Raw genomic sequence first — 21,298 nt, forward strand, 5'->3', positions numbered from 1 at the left:
GTTGTAGCAGATCTATAGTCTTCCTTACATTGTCCTCTGTTTCTCTCACAGAGTCTCCTGCAATGAGTAGGTCGTCTAGGTAGGACCATACCTGAATCCCTCTGAGTCTCAGAGCCGCAATCACTGTAACTAGTACTTTGGTAAAGACTCTGAGAAGTTTTCAGCCCAAATGGAAGACAGGTAAATTGAAAATGACGATTGGCCACCGAGAACCTGAGAAATTTTCTGTGTCCCTGATTTATCGGGATATGATAATACGCATCCTTTAAATCTATTGATGCAAGGTAATCTCCCCTTCTTATTCCTATAACTATGGAACTCAGGGTCTCCATCTTGAATTTTATTTGTCTTATGTAGACATTCAGATCTCTGAGATCCAGGATAGTTCTGAACGTTCCGTTCGGTTTCTTCACCAAAAAGAGATTCGAATAAAAGCCCTTTCCCTGTTCTTCTTTTGGAACCTCCTCTATGGCCTCCGTCTGTAGGAGTTGCTCTAATTTGAGAAGTAGGGCTTTCTTTTCTTCGGGTACGCCTGGTATCCTTGATCTTAGAAATCTGTGATGGAGAGGTGCTGTCTCGAACTCGATATAGTAGCCGTGATGGATTATATTCAGCACCCAAGTGTCTCTTATTATCTCTTCCCAGGTCGTCACGAACCTCAGTAGTCTGGCGCCAATACAGTTCTTTTGGAGATAGTCATAGTTTTCCTTTCTGGTTCCAATCCTTTTCAGGTTGGTATCTGCCACGAAAGTTTTGACGAAATGCCTGTCTAGAGGTACTCGTACTTCCCCTCTTGTAATACGTCTTTCCCGGACGATATGTTTTTGCTTCTCTGTACGTTTGTCTTGCGGAGGCGGGAAAACTAAACCGATTCTTCTTCTCTTGGGGTAAGCGGACAGATTTTCCCCCTGAGATTCTCTGTATCATAGAATCCAGTTTGGATCCAAATAGAAATTTTCCCTCAAAGGGTAAGTTTGCTAGTTTATTTTTGGAATTAGCGTCAGCATTCCAGGGTTTTAGCCAAAGCGCCCTGCGGCCTGTTACCCCTGCCGCCATAGTCTTAGCTGCAAAAGAGACCCCATCAAGAGAAGCTTCACATAAGAAGTCAACGGCCTTCTGTATAATGTCCAGATTTTTGATAAGATACTGTTTAGATATCTTCTCCTCCATATCTGTCTTTAGATTAGAGGTCCACAACCTAATCGCCCTGGCTACTGAGGCCACCGCAACATTAGTTTTCAGGGAACCCGCTGATGCTGAATGGACCTTGCGTAACGAAGTTTCCATTTTTCTATCCATGGCATCTTTAAATGCCGCCGCGTCCTCTACCGGAATGGTGGACTTCGAAATAATTTCAGCCACCGCCGCGTCTACTTTGGGTGTAGTGCACCAGCCGAGAAATTCTTCATCTTTGAACGGGTACATTCTTTCCACCCTGCTCCCTAGGGTGACTCTCTTGTCAATGCTGACCCATTCCTTAAGTATCATTTCTCTTATGACTTTATTTACAGGAAAGGTTCTGCCTCTTTTGTCCCTGTCTTCATACAGTGGATCCTTAGTCTCAGAGGTAGATGCAAGCTCTTTAAAGTTCATAGCCTTGTATATGTGTTTTAACAGGTTTTCTACCAGATCCAAATTAAATGTTCTGACTTCTTCTAGTTCGCCTTCCTCCGACGAACCCTTATCCTCACCTTCTAATTCCTCTGAAGAATCCTCCTCAGGTGTAAATTCAGCCTGCACTCTAGACCTCTTTACTGACTGGCTCTGGGTAAACTCATTTTTAGAGACAAAGTTCTCTTTCAGCCAGGTCATTAATTCCTTAATGACCTCCGTGTGTTCTGATTTCTTTAACACTTTAGATTGTGCTATTTCACATATATCACAAATTGCCTTCTTCTGTGCTGAAGCGAAGGATTGATCACATGTCATGCATATGGACTCAATGAACTTCTTCTTAGCTGTTCTTTTCTTATGCACAGGAGAGACAGGCACACTAAAAGAGAGAGACTACACTCAATATCTATCTTAAAATAAACAACTGATGCCCAAAACCAAAGGGCTTACCTCACTGGGGCATCATCAGGCTTCTGGGGAGAAGGCGTATCCATGGTAGCAAAATACAGCACACAGAGTAGCACTCCACGCTGAAAACCACCTTACACGCCGCTGAACTGTCCATTGCTGCGGCCATTTAACCCCTGAGTTGCCGCCAAAACTTGCGTGTGCGTCAGGATAGCCGAGCGGAACCAATTCCCCCGTCCCGTGTTACCAGGGGACTGAATTGTGAGACGCGCTACCAGCGTCTATGGGCGGAAGTGACGCGAACCCGGCACTTCCGCCCCTTCTGCCTTTAGATGCTGTCGCGTGCAGCCGCGGCTTCCAGCGGGGCTGACGCTGCGGGGAGAACACACGTGGGAGTCCGGTGTCCTGGCTGGAGCGTCTACTCCAGAATCCTCTTTCTTGAGTCCGCGGCAGGGTATGTGTGCACAAGGAGACAAGTTAGACTGGTCTCCTGCGCCCTCTTCTCCCCGGGGAGCCACCCCTTCAGCTCCATGCTGCCGAGGTAACCCTGCTTTAAACAAAAAATAATTGCCTACTCTGTCTACTCTAAACACGGAGACAGGAAAAAAGATACAGTGGAGGTGGAGGAGGGGTCTATTATACCCAGGGTGGGCGGTCCCAAGAGAAATCAATCCTGTCTGCTCTGATGGGGGAAGGGAATATCCCCAATGTATGGCTGCCATGGGGATCGTAGAAGAAAAGGGACATGGCCTTGCAGGAGTATCAAGAAGGTCATGCACACATCTGTAGGTCCCTTCTCAACCTACAGTGTTGGGAGGTATGTATGCAGCATATTGGACATTGCAGTGTGCCATATTATCAGGGGCATTACAGTATGTTGCATAATGTGCAAAGGGCATTTCCTGGTTATTAGGCAGATTTTTTATTTTATTAGCCTTTTGATCAGTTTATTTTGTCTCGAGTAGCTCACGCCCTCAGAGAGGCGTGAGACCACTTCACATTTTGAGGTGAGTGTGAACACCCGAGCATATGGCCCCCTATTAGCGTACATATCACCATGCTTTGAGCCAGGAAAGAAAGTTATTGGTTAAGCAATTAGGGAAGATTTTAGGCCATCCCTGTATTAAATGCTTGAGCTCCCCCAAAGCCTTAGTCAAACCACTGCATCTGCTTGCCATGCTCCAGGCCAGGCGCCTTGCTTGGCACTCCTACCATCCACTGTACTCCAATGGGGGTGGTAAAAAAAGAAAATATAAAACCCCACCCACTCAGGTCATCCTTTCCGTGTGCCAAACCTGTCAACCTTTGCACAGTGTCCTGCTCCCCTACACTTATATGATATTACATGCAATCATTAGATTTTGGCCACATCTGTTAGATAATCGAATGATTGTATGCATATTTTAGGGACCACTCGATGCTATGGCCTGCCATCGAATGTCGCATCAATAATGATGGGGGCGGAGGGACCGCTGCCGGTCTCTAGTTTAGCGCTGTGAAGGAGTGCTAGTGGGTGGTGGCAGAATTGCTTAACACTGGGCAGCCCTGATTGGCTGGAGGGCCGCCCGGTGTTTTACATTTCTCAAGTTCTGCCACCGCGCTGACCCCTACCGCCTGCTAGTGCTACTTCATAGCTAGATGGGTGTGATATTGGGGTGCTGAAAGGGGGCACTTTTTTGCACCATAAGATGCAACTGTATTCCATGGACATCACACTGAATCCAATCGCATAAGGACCATCATCCAGACCTCATTCCATACATATGTACCAGTCTAAATTAACCCTAAAATATATTATGAGTTATCCACTGTATAGGTTTCAGAATGAATTATATCTATTGCCATTATAACATTGCTACTGGCAACTGAAACAAGGTTTCTCTTGAAAACTAATTTCTAGATAAGCTTGTGCAACATCAATAATAAAGGCTCATACACACTGGGCAACCTTGAGCTGAAAGTCACTAAAACAGCCTGGGCAGCTTTCAGCTCAAAGCCGCCAAGGGTGTATGCCCTGTCAATGAGTGGTGAGTGCTCCCACATCACAGGGAAAGCCGTTCATCTACTGGTATTACCAGCAGATCAGTGGCTTTGAGGACTCTATGCATAGCTCTGCACTACGCAATGCCATCCTCCCCCCCATCATTGGTGCCAGGCAGGGGGAAAGCCGCTCAGTGTGTATGCACTGAGCGGCTCCCCCCCCCCAGCAACAAACGCCATCATCGCTGTCCATAGTCGCCCAGTGTGTATGGACCTTAAGAGGATACAGGCACTGATCTAGGGTTTACTTAAACCAGCTCTGGCCTTTACACTGGTGTCTTAACTATTTGCAGCATAATCCTCAAGGCAGCTTGCTTTTGTGGGTTAGCTGCAAATATTAAGCAGTACACATGTAGAAGTTACTAACATTCAAACAAGTTGTACAGAATACCCTGTGTAAACCATGATGGTGAAACCTGAATGGTCAAACTTATTTGTAGCATTTCTGCTGATACAAAATATAAATAAAGACCCTAGAAGTGCTCCATGTAGCAGTTTCTGTCAGGGCTTTCATTACACATTCACCAATCTAGTTATAGTTATGTAGGGGTGCTCAGGAGGGCCAAACATGCAGTACCACTACATTTCTATAGATTGTAAGCTTGCAGCAGGGCCCTCCTACCTCCAAGTCTGTCTGTTGCTACCCAGTCTGTTTTATCACTGTCTACAATTATCACTGTCTACAATTGTAAAGCGCAACGGAATCTGCTGCGCTAAATAAGAAACTGTAAATAAATAATTTGACTGTAGAAGTCTGTTCGATTTGTTATAGCAGAAATGGGGGGGGGGGGGCGGGGGGGGGGTGTCTGGTTGCCTATATGAGCTCATAGTTGAGGATTTCAGAACTATTTCAACTGACAGTTAAATGTTAATTTCAGTTTAAGCACATCTTTATCCAGTATATTAAAGAGGTATCACAGGTGTTGACCATGATATTTAGACCCCTAAAGGTAGCTTTCATCCCAATCCAAAATTACTATATTGGCCTTAATTTTAATGTTTCAGCAAATACGCACTCTAAATTAAATACGCTAGGCTGAAAGCAACATTTGAGATTCCAATTTTGTGTGTGTGTGGGGGGGGGGGCGCAATTTTATTTATTCGTACTGGGAGACATTGTCTACAAACAACCCTGTATATAGGTCCCAAAGTGTCCACATATGCTGTTTCCAATGCTTACAGACTGATGCAGATGGTTATATGCAAACTGTCCCTCCAATGCTGTATGGAGTGTACAAGATACATCGGTTGCAGTCCTTTTGCATACCATATATTGTATGCAATACTTCTCCTGGTTATAGGATCTGATGGATCCTTTTGCAGTAGTGACAATCCCTGGATACAATTTGATGCACACATGAGAATTGGTTAAACCAATGCGATTTGGGCCCGTTTCATACAATTCCTTGGAGTTGGATAAGAAAGGCACTAGTGGATGGGATCCTTTAGACAATCCAACTTGAATGTCTGGAAAACTGTAAAGGTGCCCACACACTAGAAAGATCTGCGATCTTAAGATGTGCGCATAAATTAGCCTTCAAATCTTTTGTCCAATCTGGACAAAAGATTTCAGGCAAGCGCACATCTTTACCAAAGATTTTTCTTAAGATCCCGTGTGCGTTCCTATGGATCTTTTGTTAAATCTTCTGATCTTTTGTGCAGCACGTAAGATCAGAAGATTTAGCAAAAGATCCACGGGAGCGAGCATCGAAAATCGGCCCAAAAATCGTTCTAGTGTGTGGGCACCTTTAAAACAAGGGAAAAATGACTGTGCTTGTTGACTCAAGTTGTGATTTTTTCTTCAATGCCATGGTTTTGCGTTGTATTAAAGTGTTTTTTAAAAGCCATTATAAAACAAGTGGATTTAACCTAGAATTTTTAACTGCTCAAAAATCATGTGTTTTGCCATAACGTGAAATATGAGGAAGCCAAAGTAGTTTAGCTTGAATGGGGGGGGGGGGGAGGGGTGTTTGAGTTTTTAGGGCAGGAGTAGCCAACTCCAGTCTTCTGGAGCTACCAACAGTTAACTGTTTTCCAGGTCTCCATACAGATTCACAAGTGAAGTAATTCGCTCCACCTGTGGATCATCTGTGTGTCAGTGAGTAATGAGTGCACCTGTGCCCCAGCTAGGTGATCTAGAAAACGTGAACTGTTGGTAGCTCAAGGACTGAAGTAGGCTAGGGGGTCCAAAATGTCTGATTTCTTAACAAGCACCAGCAATACTTCTCATACTGGTAAAGAGGCCAACCCCCCCCCCACAACATAAGAATTTGAGATGTATGCCGGTCATTTCGTTTTTTAAGGGAAGGGGGGGGGGGGATTTGATGTTGAGTGACAGGGTTATATTATATTTCTTTCACACCACCTCAGTATTACTTTGTCACAAAACTAGTATAGCCTACTCCAGTGTATCAGTTATGCTCCACCTGCCTTTTTCAGTCCAGTTACTCATTAGAGACTATTGGATGTGGAACAATGGGGTTTTCCAATTGATTTCAAAGAGTTTGAGAATCACCTGCAAACACCCTCCCTCAAGAAATGCAGGGAGACAGTCAGGTGGTAGTAGTACCACAAACATGTGCCCCACACCAGTAACATTCTATTATACTGTAAGCATCTTTAGTGCTCCATGTTAACCCTACCTAATAGTCATTAGTGGAACATTTTTTCTAGGCCATCTACAAGGCAATTACGATATTAATGACAGTGACTGATCCCTGTGGTACACTACAGTAACGCCACGTGAATACATTACATTTCTACCTACCTTTGCCTTCCCACCATCAATTAGGTCATGGAAACTGTTCTTACTTCCTCCCTCAAACCAATACACAGGAGAGCTTCCCCCACAACTATAACAAGTTCTGCCTCCAGATTGAGCTGTGATACAGTGCAGTGTTTACATGCATATTAGTTCTTACAGCATTACTATAATGCTATTGTCCAGCAAGTTATAATGCTGCAGGCAACCTTTATATACAGTACATAAACCATAAAAAGGTGCAGCTGTAAACAAGTCATCTTATGGCTGGTAACCATTTACAGTCTGTCCTAAAGGTGGTTCATTTTATAGACCAGATCAGTCTTGCAAGACACAAACTTCTCTAGTACCAGCAGAGCGCAAGTGCCAAGATTTAGGTGAGATTCTCTAAAGCAGAAATGCGGTAAAATTCCCATTATCAGGTTTTTACAGCATTTCTGTATGCTCCAATGGCCGTCCGCAGTAACAGCGCTGCGGAAGGAATCACCAACAAAAGCGGGCGATTCCCTGTTGAAGCCTATGGGTATCTTACCGCAGCGCTACTGTGAGGGATCTGTCACGGATCCCTCCGAGCATGCCCCCCACCATCACTCTGCACATGTGCAGACGGACTCCCGGGTCTTTGTGCCGGCATCGCAAGAGCTGTCCCTTGCGTCAATAACTGCATATGCGATTATTAACAGTGCGGTGGCTGGCAAAGGGGGGCGAAACATCCCACCACAAAAGTATACTTCAGGAGGAGATCAATTGTCTATATCAGGGGTTCCCAAACTTTTTTGAATCACGGCACCCCGGAGCATCAGAATTTTTTTCACGGCACCCCTAGGCTAAAACTTTCTCATTGAGGAAGTCAGAAACAAATATTAAGTTAAATAAATTGTGTTTATATCTCATCCTTAGGATCAGTTATGTGGTATTGGACAAAATTGACTTCTGTTTGTCCATAATTTGACTATTATATTGGACATAGATAACTTGAATTGGTCCTGGACCACCAACCCAGGGCACCCCTGCAAGTCCCCCCAGGGTGCCACGGCACACAGTTTGGGAACCACTGGTCTATATTGTGCTGGTTGTAGAGTGGACATAGTGATCAGAATGTATTCAGCTTCCTCTAATTTTATAGCCAAGTTAAAAGGAAACCACCACATGGTGGCACAAAGTTTCATGAACACTTCCGTATTAAAAATTCGATAGAGACAGTAGTGTACCCATAAAACATGCTACCAGTTTATGGTCACTGAAGTGACAGATCTTATACCCCCTTTCACACCAGAAAATGCAGAAACTTACCCAGGAATATGGTTCTGGGATCATGCAGGGACATGCCCAGGTTAGTCCCTGCATTTGCTGGTGTGATAAATAAATAAAGAAAAGAAAGACCCCTGAAATAATCGGGACATCAATCCCGGGAAAATAGGTAGGTGTGAAAGAGGTATTAACAGCCTGTTCAAGGTTTCAATTTACGATCCTAGAAACGAATTGCCAGAATTCCCAGAGTAGTGTGCACAGGCAGATTTGAGCACTTGACACAAGGCTTGGTGGAGGTTGCACACTTAGTGCCCATACACTGCTGCGACATCTCGCAGCAGTGTTCGGACACCTGATACCCTGCAAGCTGCCGGGGCCTTCCCGGCGGCAGGAAAGCAGGCGACCATATTGCCAGTGATTGGAGTGCGCACCAGCGATAAATCGCCGGGGTGCGCGCTCCCGTTTTCTGCCCCATTGTAATCACTGGTCGCACGAGCTTGCTCCTGCGACCAGCTAATTACCTCTGCGGCTCCCCCAGCAGATGTTCCTTTTCATCAGCGACCATCTCTGGTCGCTGATGAAAAGGAGACACTGAGCAATATATGTCCCCCCCCCCCCCCCCCCGTGTGTACCCACCTTAACTCTTTCTATGCTTTGCTAAATATACCCCCACCACCACATGTCTGACATGTGCAAATACTACTGTTACACATTTCCAGCTAGCAGCCAGTTTGCTTGACTGCAATTGTAGCTTTGTAGGAACCACAACTTGGAGCCAAGATATTCCACAGATATTAACTATAAACACAGGTAAGATGCTAACCACCACTACAAAGTTTACTGATGATCTTCACAGAACACCAGGCACCACTAGAAACAGGCCCAAATTTTCATAAAATATAGGGGGTAAACCATAAATTAATGGCTGAGTGATCATAGGAAATGTGCCCTTTATCAGACATGTGAACACCTTGCCAACACTCACGGAGAAAGAAGACGTATCAGCAGAGACTTGTTTAATATGATAATATACTGCAACATGGCTAAAGCATTGCCAGTAAACTAGGCGTGTTGCCATATGGAAGAGAACAAAAAAAAAAAAAAAAACCACGCAAACTGAACCTTGGTGGGATAAGAAAATACAGCGCAATTATCAGATGAGTTTTTGAACTTTAGTGCAAATTGCTCGTAGTTCAAATTGCACAGTGTTTATTTTGGGTCTCTATCTTCGTTCATATCGCAGTCCAAAAAAGTATGTGCGGGCAGTACTTTCTGTACTAGATCACAGACTATCTAGTTCAAATGTTACACGCATGCGACTTGCACTAGATGTACTCTAGTACAAAACACACCTAGCACCATCAGTATTGAAGGACAGAAATAGACATCACTGGTACAACTTCAGCTATACAAGATCCATAATGAATGCCTGAAATGTTATCTAGTGCTCACCAATCTAGCCAATGTTATAGCATCATGTGACCACAACAAACATGGTTGTGTAAGCTAGAAGCTACATTCACCCCTATACCGTGCATATAATTAGATGAGCTTATTGAGGTGTACTATAAGAAAATTGTTAAGTCAATGACAACATTATGCCATGCTAGAGGAATACAGTTTAGCGGGTAAACTTAGTCAAAAGAGGACACCTGTAATGTGTTTGATCAGACTCCTTAGGACTATACCATTTCTACAATATTAGTTGGACTCACTGTCAGGAACAACTAATGTTATAAAGGAAAGCCAGTGTCAGAACACTACAGCTTCATAGCTTATACAGCACACTGACAGAGGTCAAGACAAATGACTTTCACCCACAGAAGCACAGACAAACACACAAGAGGCTGTCACTCACTTGCAGTGCAGGGAATATAGTACAGTCGGGGGACAACATGACCAAGCTAGATACTGGGAGAGAAAGAAAGCAGCCACTTCCAGCTCTGTGTAGCCAAACAAATGAAAGTGCCACCACCGGGTAATCATGCCATTGCATGTGCTGGTGACAAAGGAAGTCTAGCTGTAAGCAATAAGAATAAAGCAGACAGCCATGGAGAACAGGTCTCCTCTGCCCTTTAAACACTTCATTAACCCCCTGGCTGGAAACAGGCATGTAACAGTGTATAGACACAAAGCTTTATTAGGTTCTTTGTTTGCCCAAGGTTGCAGTTTTTAAACCTTTAGAAGAATGAATGAGTGTGACAACCCTACACGAATTAACAATGGCCTAAACATATTTTGATATGGTTATAGATGCTTACTCCAATACCGGTGTTAGAGGGTATACACAGGAAACCATGATCAGTGAGAAGCAGCTCTGCCAGGGATGCAATAACCAGCACAACATGTGACTAGTCATAGGGATCAATTGGCTGATGACATCCATTTGTTAGACGATACATTGGTCAAATCAAGTTACCATGGACCCTCACTGACCCCCAACTACTTCCATTTGCCTCCTGTCCCTGCAGCAGCAGGGAGGAATGAATGGCAATTACACAGCAGCCCTACACAGCAGCATTACTGGCAGGAGAGGAGCACACTCACCATGTACCCAGCTGAGCTCCGGGTGCAGACAGCAGGCAGCCAGCAACAGCAGCAGCACAGACCCCCGACAGTGCCTGCTCATCTCGCTGCGCCCCGCAGCAGCAGCCCCCCGGAGAGCCAGCTGGAAGGGGAGGACACCCAGGGAAACACCACCCTCTCTGTGATCCGGGGTAGCAGATTGCTTCCAGCCCCCGCTGCAGATAGCACCCTTAGCCCCCGCTTTGGGTCAGAGAGAGAGTCTGGGCAGTGCGGGCCGCTGTATGGCTGCTCCCTGGCTGGGGGAGTGTGGAGGGAGAGAGAGGAGACGTGCAGTTACGAGCGACTCCACAGACGCTCCGCTTATAATAGCGGCGGCAGCTGGATGTGCAGCAGGGAAGATGAGGCGCTGGATCGGCAGGCGGCGCCCCCGAGCACACACGCTGCCCAGCACCACACGTCTCTGTGATCCGGCGCGGCGGCCGTGGATTGCATGATCCGGGAAACCGTGCAGCCTGCAGTGCACTGGCACCGGTGCTGGAGATCAGTGGGAAATGAGAATGTCACCTGATGTTGGGAAGGAGGGCGGGTGGCAGGTAATATGACAGGCGAGCACATGGCTGCAGGGTGGGCCGGCCCTGTGTGCACACACTCCCAAACCAGACACACAGGCAGGCTACCAGCCCTCACCACTAGTGCTCATTCATTTACACGGCTGTCATCGCACATGTGTCACAGGATGCAGCGCTTTCCTGACTGGCCCACATTCAAATTAAAGGAGTGATTACGTCTCCAGTCATACACACAGACTGGGCCGGATTAAAGCAGGGGCAAAAGGGGTCAGCTCTAGCTAGGGGCCCCCTGTGGTTGGTGTGTATTTAAAAAAATATAAAAACATTTTTAGCTAAAAGTTTTGTGCATGGGAGTGGGGTAGTGTTGAAGCTTCACCTATCTGCCAATGTGACAATGATTAATGGTGCTGAGCATGGTGTGCCAAGGCACACTGACTGCATACCTCCCAACAGTCCCGATTTTATTGGGACAGTCCCGATTGTCAGGGCCTGTCCTGCTGTCCCACCCGCGGGCGGCAGTGTCCCGCGGTGTGGGGGGGCTGTTGGGAGTCCCCCCTGTCAGCTGCTAAGCAGCGGGGAATAAACGCTGTGCGCATTCCTGCAGCCAGGGGGCTGGGGGCATGGCTAGAGGCTCACAGAGCCTCTGGGTCAGGCCCCCATAGCGGCAAAATGGGGGCGCGCCTTTGGCGCGCAGCAGCAGTGTCCCGCCTGCTGACCTGCGGAAGTTGGGAGGTATGTGACTGCACAAGTGCAGTGCATTACTGGGAGTTGATTAATGGTGTGTACGCACCTGAGATGTGCCGTGCGATGCGATCCCCGATGCAATCAGTTCGGATCGCATGGCATGCATGCAATGGCATACAATTTTGACTATATAGTGCAGATCTGCACTATATACTCAAGGCAGCCAAGACTTTCTGCCATGCGTTACAGAAGCATGCATCGGGATCGCAGGGGTTAAAACCCTTGCGATCTGCGTGCAATACCGATGCGATTCTGAGTATGTAGTCAAAATCGCAGGGTGATAGTACAAGTGTCTACACACCATAAGCCCCATGACACTTTGCACAAGACGGCAGAGGCTTAGAGGTTTGTGCTGAGCTCTGATTGGTGGAGCTCATTACATGCTTCTCAGGCCCATGGAGGACAGCAGCAGTGGCCTTGTCATGGGAGGATTTTTTAATCAGGCAGCACTGGGACTGTGAATTCTTCCTACAGTCCTAAAGAGTAAGGTACAGATTTAAAAGATAAGGTACAGATTTACTCTGTCCCCGATTGTGATTAATCTAATGACAAATTTTATCTCCTAACCCTAAATTACCTAGTTTTATTAATAACCTTTTCAAAAGCTTTAGCGAAATCACAAAGTATTATATCAACAGATTTCCCAAAGTCCAGCCCCCTACTGACTTCCTCATAAAAGCTAATTAAATTAGTCTGACATGATCTATTTTTGACAAGCCCATGCTGAGTCTTACTTATCACCGTCTCCTGTTCTAACAAATTTTAGATACTATCTCTTTGTCAGCGCTCAGAGGCTTACCACAGTTAGAGGTTGTGCTGTCTGTTCTGCTGGCCACGTGGTATGGTCAGGATGCTGGGGAACAGGGGCGCACAGGAGGCAGGTCCCGGGCAGCGTGGTGCGGAAACAGAAGCCGCCATTGTAGCACAGTTTTGTGGAGGGGCAGACCTGCTGCGTGTCTGTGGCTGTCAGAGGAGGTGTGCCTGGTTCTTCGTGGTGTCTCTGGTGTGGGGGCAGCCATGTTGGAGACCAATGTTTCTTCAATCCCCTGCCAGGGGTTTCTCCAGCCAATCCAGTGTGTCTTTCCCTGATAAAAGGGGTCTGGCCCATGTCTCCCTGCCAGTGCTTCAGTCTACCTCCTGGAGAGTGGTTCAGTGGCTGGTGCTCCACAGTGTTCCTGCCTAACCTGCTGTTGCTCCTGTCTGGTGTTCCTTAAAGGTTCCAGTACCACAGTGACCTACCAGCATGCTGCAGTGGACCCACCTCTCTCCTGTTGGGATTGCCGTTCTGTGCCTCTCAGTTACCTCCAAAGTTCCTCAGAGACTCTCAGCAAGTTCCAAGGTATTTCAAAGTCTAGAGTGCGCTAAAGTCTGCAGTGCGCTAAAGTCTACAGTGCGCTAAAGTCTACAGTGTGTTAAAGTCTACAGTGTGCTAAAGTATCACAGTGTGCTAAAGTATCCAGTGTCTTCAAAGTGTTAAAGTGTCACAGTGTTCTAAAGTATCCTCAGTGTCTTTCAAGTGCCAAAGTATCACAGAGTGCTAAAGTCATCTAGAGTTATGTTCAGCTTCAGTATCTACAGCCCTACTAAAGTCTTATGGTTCTTCAAGTCTTCACAGTATCAAGTCTTCACAGTATTAACTCTTCACAGTATCAAGCCTTCACAGTACCAAGTCTCCATGTTTTCCTAGTCTCTACAGTTATCTGCAAGGTCTTATCGTTTGCTACGAACTCTTACAGTAGTCTCCAAACTCATCATCTTCAACTCCTTGGCCATTGTGTGTACTAGTTTCATAGCATAGTTTCCATTATCATACAAACTGTTACCATTGTTATTATCATTCATTCACTTCGCTACCTGTTATGTGCTATCATTCATATTGACTGTACTCCAAGACCTGATTATTAAACTCTTTAATCTTATCCGAGTTCTCCTTCGTTCATCCTCTAACCTGGTTTATGAGAAAGCCAAAGTCAACCACCAAACTTCCGTCATCCAAGTCCCGTTTCTTCTAAGGTTATTCCCCATTTGCCAGTCCCTACAAAACCCCAGAGTGTGACACTCTTATTATTCCTTTTAATAGTTTCCCCACAATGGATGTAAGGCTGACTGGTCTATCATTTTCATAGTTAGTTTGGTACCTTTTGGTGCGTACACACTGCTCCAATTAGTCATGAAATCGCTGGCAAAATGGTCGCTCAGTGACCATATTGCCAGTGATTTAATGTGCAGCCAGCGATAAATGGCTGGGAGCGCGCTCCCGCGGCCAGCCCTTCATGGTCGCTGCTCCTCCGATTCTCCCTAAAAATTGCTGGTCGCTGGTGCACAAAGCACTGTGCACCAGCGACAAGCGACACCTTTTACGTCCAGCGCCGGCCGGGACCCGCGGACCCGCCCACCCTTCTTGTCACAGCGTGACACACGGCCCCCCCACCCGCCCTGTCACAGCGTGACACGCAGGCCGGGACCCGCCCACCCTCCCTGTCACAGCGTGACACACGGCCCCCCCCTGCTTCCTCCTCCGTCCCTGCCCGCGCATTCAGCACAGAAGCTGCTGCGCAAATCTCCCCCCCACTGTGCCAGCACCCACACCTCCTGCGCGCCCCACAGCCGCACTAGTCAGTGCATAGGCTGTCTTTAGAGGGCATTGGTGTTGGGCAGCATGATTATGTTCATGCTGCCCATCGATGGTGATTTGCACCATCGGTGGGCAGCATGAGCATTACCATGTTCCACACCAATAGTATGTGACATTGAAAAAATGAAGGGGGCATTGGTGTTGGGCAGCATGATTATGTTCATGCTGCCCATCGATGGTGATTTGCACCATTGGTGGGCGGCATGAGCATTACCATGCTGCCCCACACCAATAGTATGTGACATTGAAAAAATGAAGGGGGCATTGGTGTCGGGCAGCATGATTATGTTCATGCTGCCCATCGATGGTGATTTGCACCATCCGTGGGGGGCATGAGCATTACCATGCTGCCCCACACCAATAGTATGTGGGCTCAATATAAATGAAGGGGGCATTGGTGTCGGGGTGGCAGGGGCCGCACGGCCGTCTTGTGCCCCCACACCCCTGGCAGGAGCGGGGCACTAGCGGCTGCTGCCGCTAGATTATCCTGCCCCTACAAAGATGACCCCTGCTACATCTGTATATACACCATATACACTTTTATTCCCTTCCAGAAGGACTTCCCACAACCCATGTCAATCATAAATGAATTTAAATAGAGGGTAAAAAAAATCTAGTCAAAATTGCTAGCAATTTTCAGGGAAAATTGCTGGTCCCTCTGAAAAACTGGAAACTGAGCAATATATTGCTGAGAAATATATTGCGGAGATATATTGCAAGTACACTGAGCAATATATTGCAAGCAATATATTGCTAGCAATATATCTCCCCCGTGTGTACACACCATTTCATCCATATGATACTACGTTAACTATGCGCCAGTCCCTTGGTATCATCCCCGAGTTTATTGATTCCTCGAATATCAGATATAATGGTAGGGCTATGAAAAAACTCAGGGCATTATTCTGGTAGATGCGGTCCTTTCCGAATTCTTTCGGAGGGCGCATTTTAGCCGTCTGCGCATGCGTAGGCAACGCTATGCGCATGTGCCACGCATGGTCTCCGTACTCGTTCTCACTAATACCGTACAGAAATGTCCACCGAATTGACTCAGGAAATATGGGCATTTTTGGGCGTCATTCGGACTTACACAAGGGCGTGGTTTCAAAGTGGGAAAAACTGGGCGTAAATATGGGCGTACACGAGGGAGTGCACGAACTCTGGAAGGCGTGCATTCGGACAGCACACCGACTGCAAACGAACCAACACGCATGAAATATGCGGTCTTCATAAGCAAGTTTCACTTTGCGGAGAGCACTTGTTCATGTGCTAGGCATTCGGTTCACCCAATTAGTACGGCCGCACCTGAAGCACTGTCAGCTGAACACAATACAATCCACTCCTCTACTCATTACTCATTAATTACACTTTTTTCATTGCTTCAATTGGAACCATTGCTGCCTAAATGGACCATTACTTAAAGACACAAAGATAAGCTAAAACACCACTGCATGTTTGCTATTTTACCCACATTTACACTGCAAGCAATGGTCAGAAATTGGTACCAATAATATAATTTTACATGTCACTTTTACATTCAGCAATAACACCACACATTTGGGGATAAAAATAACATTTATTAAATTGGTGGAAATCATATGAATTTTCTAGCATGTTATGTGGCACATGCCAAAAAATAAAGGGAACAGAAATATTTTGCAAACAAAAACAAAGTGTATAAAATTTTTGCCATTTCATACATAGCCACAGCAGAATCTTTAGGAACACATCAGGTGGCTTCACAACAAAAGAATATGACCAACACTTCAAGAACAGCAGACAGTAATGGTAGCCGAAAGAGGGCAACAGGGGAACCAACCAAAACATTCCAACTGAAGGAACCACAAATTAGTGTACCCTTTGCACGGTATTGGGTTGCACACATTAGGTTGACACACACAGCAAAATGAAAGATTTGGGAAGACATAAGGGTGGAGATTAATGCGGTGGACACCTCACTTTCATGACCGTTTGGTCCTGGTAGGGGCCTTGCCACATGCAGCAGCTCCTTGCCCACGGCCACGTTGTGATGGTGGGTCAGGTGGAGCAGATGATGTGGAAGGGGGGGATGGTCTTCCCCTTCTGCCAGCAGGGAGTGCTGGTGTTGGGAATGCACCAGAAACGGCTGACAATAGGGCCCTATTGGTGTTAAGTAGCTCCGCCACAAGCACATTATGGCAGAGGAGGAGGTGGTGGCGGAGGAGGAGGAGGTGTTGGAGGAGGAGGCCTGTGAGGTGGTGCAGGTGGCTGAAAGTGGTAGGTATACATAATGCATCATTAATAATTTTTTAGCCTACTATTTGTTATGTAGACATGCTGAATCAATTGTGTATTACAATAGTATAAAGTAATAAAACAAAGTGGGTAAAAACAGACACACTTAGGGGTTAGATAGGGTGACCAAGTCATCCCTTTCATCTGGGACACATCTTAATGACACAGGTTCTGGGGATGGCTTTCTGCTCGATTTTAACTGCCACAGAACCTGTGTAGTTAATCTGTATCCTGGATTAAAGGGATGACTTTGTCACTTTAGGGTTACAGGCCCCTGCTGCAAGCGTACAATCTGTATCATATAGGTGATTACAGTTTATAGTTGATTGATATTTCTAAACAAGATTAAGTATGGCATAAATGGAGTATGGACAGGCCTGGCTTATAATGGAGTCACAAGTGGTCAGTGCCCCTGGGCCCTCCTCTAGCTAGGCTCCCCCTGTGGTTGGCATGTATTTTTGAAAACATAAATGTTGGATGATTTTGCCTGAATAATGTTTTTGCACATGGGAGTGGGTTAGTGCTGCAGCTTCACCTAACTGGCAATATGACAATGATTAATGGAGCAGAACATCAGCAGCCAAGCCATCCGTGATTGCACAAGTGTACTTTGCATTCCTGAGAGTTGACTAAGTCCCATGCCACGTTGCAGCAGAGAACAGAGGCTGTGAGGCTTTTTGAAGAGTTGTGATTGGTGGGGCTCATTACATGCTTCTCATGTCCAAGGACAAAAGCAGCAGCAGCTTAGTCATGGGTGGGTTGGGATTCAGAGGGAGCACTATGACTGTGAGGTCTCCTACAGAGTAAAGGGTAGAGGGACAAAAACAGGCTTTTCATGTGGTATGTATGCGTGTATGTATGTGTGTGTCATATATATCTATCTATATCAATATATACATATATATATATATATATATATAGATATAAAAAAAAAAAAAAATATATATATATATATATATATATATAGATGTAACCTTGAATTTATTGGATTTATGTATCACTATGTTAAATGTATTCATGAATATCAATAGTAATTTTGTACCCCCTTTAACATTCCCACAGTTTATCCTAGCCAAGTAGATGAGGGTGTCCGTAAGGCCCTCCTACGACTAAGGGAGCACCTGCAGCTAGTGGTGGCCGACCTCCAGGACTTAACAGACCTGCTCCTTTAAATGTTTTATTTTTTTTCATTTACCTACTATTTTGTTGTATAAATAAATTGTTGTTGACAGTTAGAAGTCGTCTGTGTGTTTTTTTTTACATTAAACAGTATATGTGTAAATTGTTTACAATATTTTTCACTTGCAAAAGGTAAATACTGTATATAGATGTATGTTATTGTAGTGTGCACATCCTTGCAATACACAAATGTACTATAATTGTAGACCAAAGAACATTATCCAAAAAACTAAATACACACACACACACACTGTGTTTATAACTGTTGGTAAGTTAGCTTTATGTGTTAGTAATAATTAGCACATTGTAGAATATTGCATTTGACGTGCAATTATTATATAATATGCATACATAAAACTTACGTAAAGGGGTAACAATGATTGAATAGCACTTTACATGATGTAAGGGTTAATGTAAAGTGGTAGTAATGTGTTTAAGTATCAAATAGGATTTAATTGATTACAATAACAAACAAACCCTTTTTTATGAGGTAGCCTATTTGCATAAGTGTGTCATGTGACAGATTTAGGAGTTCAGATAATAGTCGTGAGTTTTTCGTAAATACACCGCATCGGTACGTACGGGCAGATTCCCGTCCGTTCTGACGCTGTAAGACCGTGCAGAATCTTTGTGTTCCCACCACACACGCACGGTTTGGATGTGGTCCGAAAACACACCCTCTTCTTAGAGAGCGAGTCCGTGCGGAGGACCTGTGGGCGTTTGTTCTTACAATATCCGCACAGCGTGGCGTTCGGTCAGCTCCGAAAGAATTCGGAAAGTTCCGCACCAACCAGAATAACCTCCTCAATTCTTTTAGTATCCTAGGGTGTATGTCGTCCGGGCCGGGAGATTTTACTATGTCTTATTAAGGTGCGTACACACGGGGCAATATGATCGCTGGCAATATATTGCTAGCAATATATTGCTCAGCAATCATATTGCCCCGTGTCCCGTTTTCATCTGCGACCAGAGATGGTCGCAGATGAAAATTTAAACACTGCTGGGTGAAGAGGCAGGGGATGTCGCTGGTCGGAGGAGCATGGTCCTCCGACCAGCGACCATTCAGGGGCTGAAAACGGGAGCGCGCACCCAGCGATTTATCGCCGGTGCACACTCCAATCACTGGCAATATGGTCGCTCAGCGACCATATTCCCAGCGATTTCAGCCCCTATCGCCCCCGTGTGTACACAGCATAACATTCTTTATATACGGCAAATGATTCTGGTGTCCCATCTTGTTTAAACACTGAATGCCCTTTTTTTTTTTTAGCTATTTAAAATTTGACTGCTGTTAAGCCACATCGGTTTCTTTTTGACATTAGGAATGAAATTTAATAGGATGAGAGATTCAGAAAGAGGGCCAGATGCTCTAAGTTTCACAAGTGATAAAATGGAGAGGGATAAACAGCCAGCCAATCAGCTCCTGCCTGACACCCAGCCTGTAATATGCCAGGTAGGAGCTGATTGGCTGGCTGTTTATCCCTCTCCATTTTATCACTTTGAAGCTTAGTGCATCTGACCAGTGAGAGATTTGGTAAGAAATATCAAGTTTTTTTTATAGTGGCAATCATTTACACTTCAAATTCAAACTGGTTTTGCAGTGTAAATGATTGCAGCTTTAAAAAAGCTCCCCCAGCGCCTCACTCCCAACCATAGTATCTTCGTCTATTCTGGCATATCTACTAGGGTTTGGTAGCTCAGAGCTTGCCTGCCACTTCCTCCTTCGTCTATTCCCCCTATGATCCAGTCAGTGTGAACAGTGTTAAAGTAGAGTTGCACACACGCCATTTTAGGATAGTATGGCCGCCATCTTGGTTCGCAGAGTTGCGCAAATAAAGTATTATACCCAAGTCTGTGTAGCAAAGTGGACCATAAGCGCAGCCATACTAATACACATAAATTCATAATACCATACTTACACGAAATAAAATATAGTTAATATAAGGTTTAGTGCACCACACATAAGTTAATCAGCAATACACAATTTTGTCTGTATAATGTTTAGTATCGTTATGTTCCGTTTCTCATGCGCAGCACTCCGGTCGTAGCGAAAACTTCATAAGGTCCGATAATTACGGACAAAATCCATATTCTACGTACTATTTCTGTTAGAGCTGTGTGAGACAAAGGAATCAAGTTATAACCGATTCTTGTTGCTTTTTACGACCCCGACGACGATGCCAACACACAAAGGACACCAAAGTACACTCCCCCTGCACCAATCCAAATCAAGTGTAATACTTTGCTCCAATCACTGAGGACTGGACATTCGAACCCTTGACCAATTGCAACGGCCTTTGACCCCCCTTCTTGGACCCTATAAAATAGCTATCCCTGAGCTGGCTAGGTCCCTTCGGCACTGCATCTATCCCTTCACCATTGACCGGGCTAAAGTTCTATTTGAACATAGCGAGCTCCGACCGGACCGCGCTGCGCATATCTGATGAGACGGTAAACGTTTGCATTCCTTGTGCTTTCTTTTATTGTTTATTGGCTGATTGTATTCTGTACCTGTTTTCTTTCCCCTAGTAGTATTTGACTTGTATTTAGTATTGTTAAGGGAATTGTATCACGTGTTATCCTGTATTTCTTCTTTTTGTAACCCCCTTTTGTCCGCTAGGGACTAAATACACTATTTGGAGAATCTATCTCCTCACTTTGGTATATCTTTGGCCCTTATTCTGATCGGTGCGGATATATCCGCGTGCGTTCGGCCCGCCGATGTTTTGTGTCTGCGCATGTGCAGAGGCGTCTCTGCGCATGTGCGAGCGGGGCGTACGGCCAAATTCCGCATGATATGTGAACACTCCGAACAGGGGGTGGAGAGGGGCGTGAAGGGCTATTTGGGCTCATTACCATATGTATACGCCCCGCGTTTCATGGGAGTTCCCATGAAAACGCTGGGCGTACGTATGGTAATGCGGCCGTGACGCACGTGTAGGGGGCGGACATATGACATCGCCGGATGTCAGCTGCCCGCCCAGATCTCTGCTTTTGCACGGAAAAATGTCCGTGTGGTCTGAGGTTGCGGGTGCTGGTGGAGCACTCGGTCCTGCATTCGATGGTCTGCGACCATCGAATGATGGGGGAGGTTCCCTTAGATGGAGGAGGCTTATTCCGTGAAAAATACACGTGCGGTCCGTTCGGACAGCTTCTTACCGCATACGGACGGAGTTGTCGATCCGTATGGAAGGCGGGGTTTCGCACGCACGGTCCTGGCCGCATAATCGGCTCCGGCCGCACCGATCAGAATAAGGGCCTTTGTCTCGTCTATTATTCGCATCTAGCGATAAGGTA

General features: G+C 45.7%; 1 protein-coding gene across 2 annotated transcripts in view; it reads right to left on the reverse strand.

Annotated features, from left to right (window-relative positions):
• The window catches only part of VLDLR (very low density lipoprotein receptor), a 32,606-nt gene extending 21,470 nt beyond the window's left edge, over positions 1–11,136 (reverse strand). For both annotated transcript variants that reach the window (XM_083186024.1, XM_083186023.1), the window contains exon 1: positions 10,622–11,136. In XM_083186024.1, coding sequence (XP_083042150.1) covers positions 10,622–10,703 — 82 coding nt within the window. In that variant the 5' untranslated portion in view covers positions 10,704–11,136. The remainder of the gene's footprint in view (positions 1–10,621) is intronic.
• Positions 11,137–21,298: the final 10,162 nt, after the last annotated feature.

The sequence above is a fragment of the Crinia signifera genome, chromosome 1 (assembly GCF_055691185.1).
Source record: "Crinia signifera chromosome 1, ASM5569118v1, whole genome shotgun sequence".
Taxonomy (NCBI): Eukaryota; Metazoa; Chordata; class Amphibia; order Anura; family Myobatrachidae; genus Crinia; species Crinia signifera.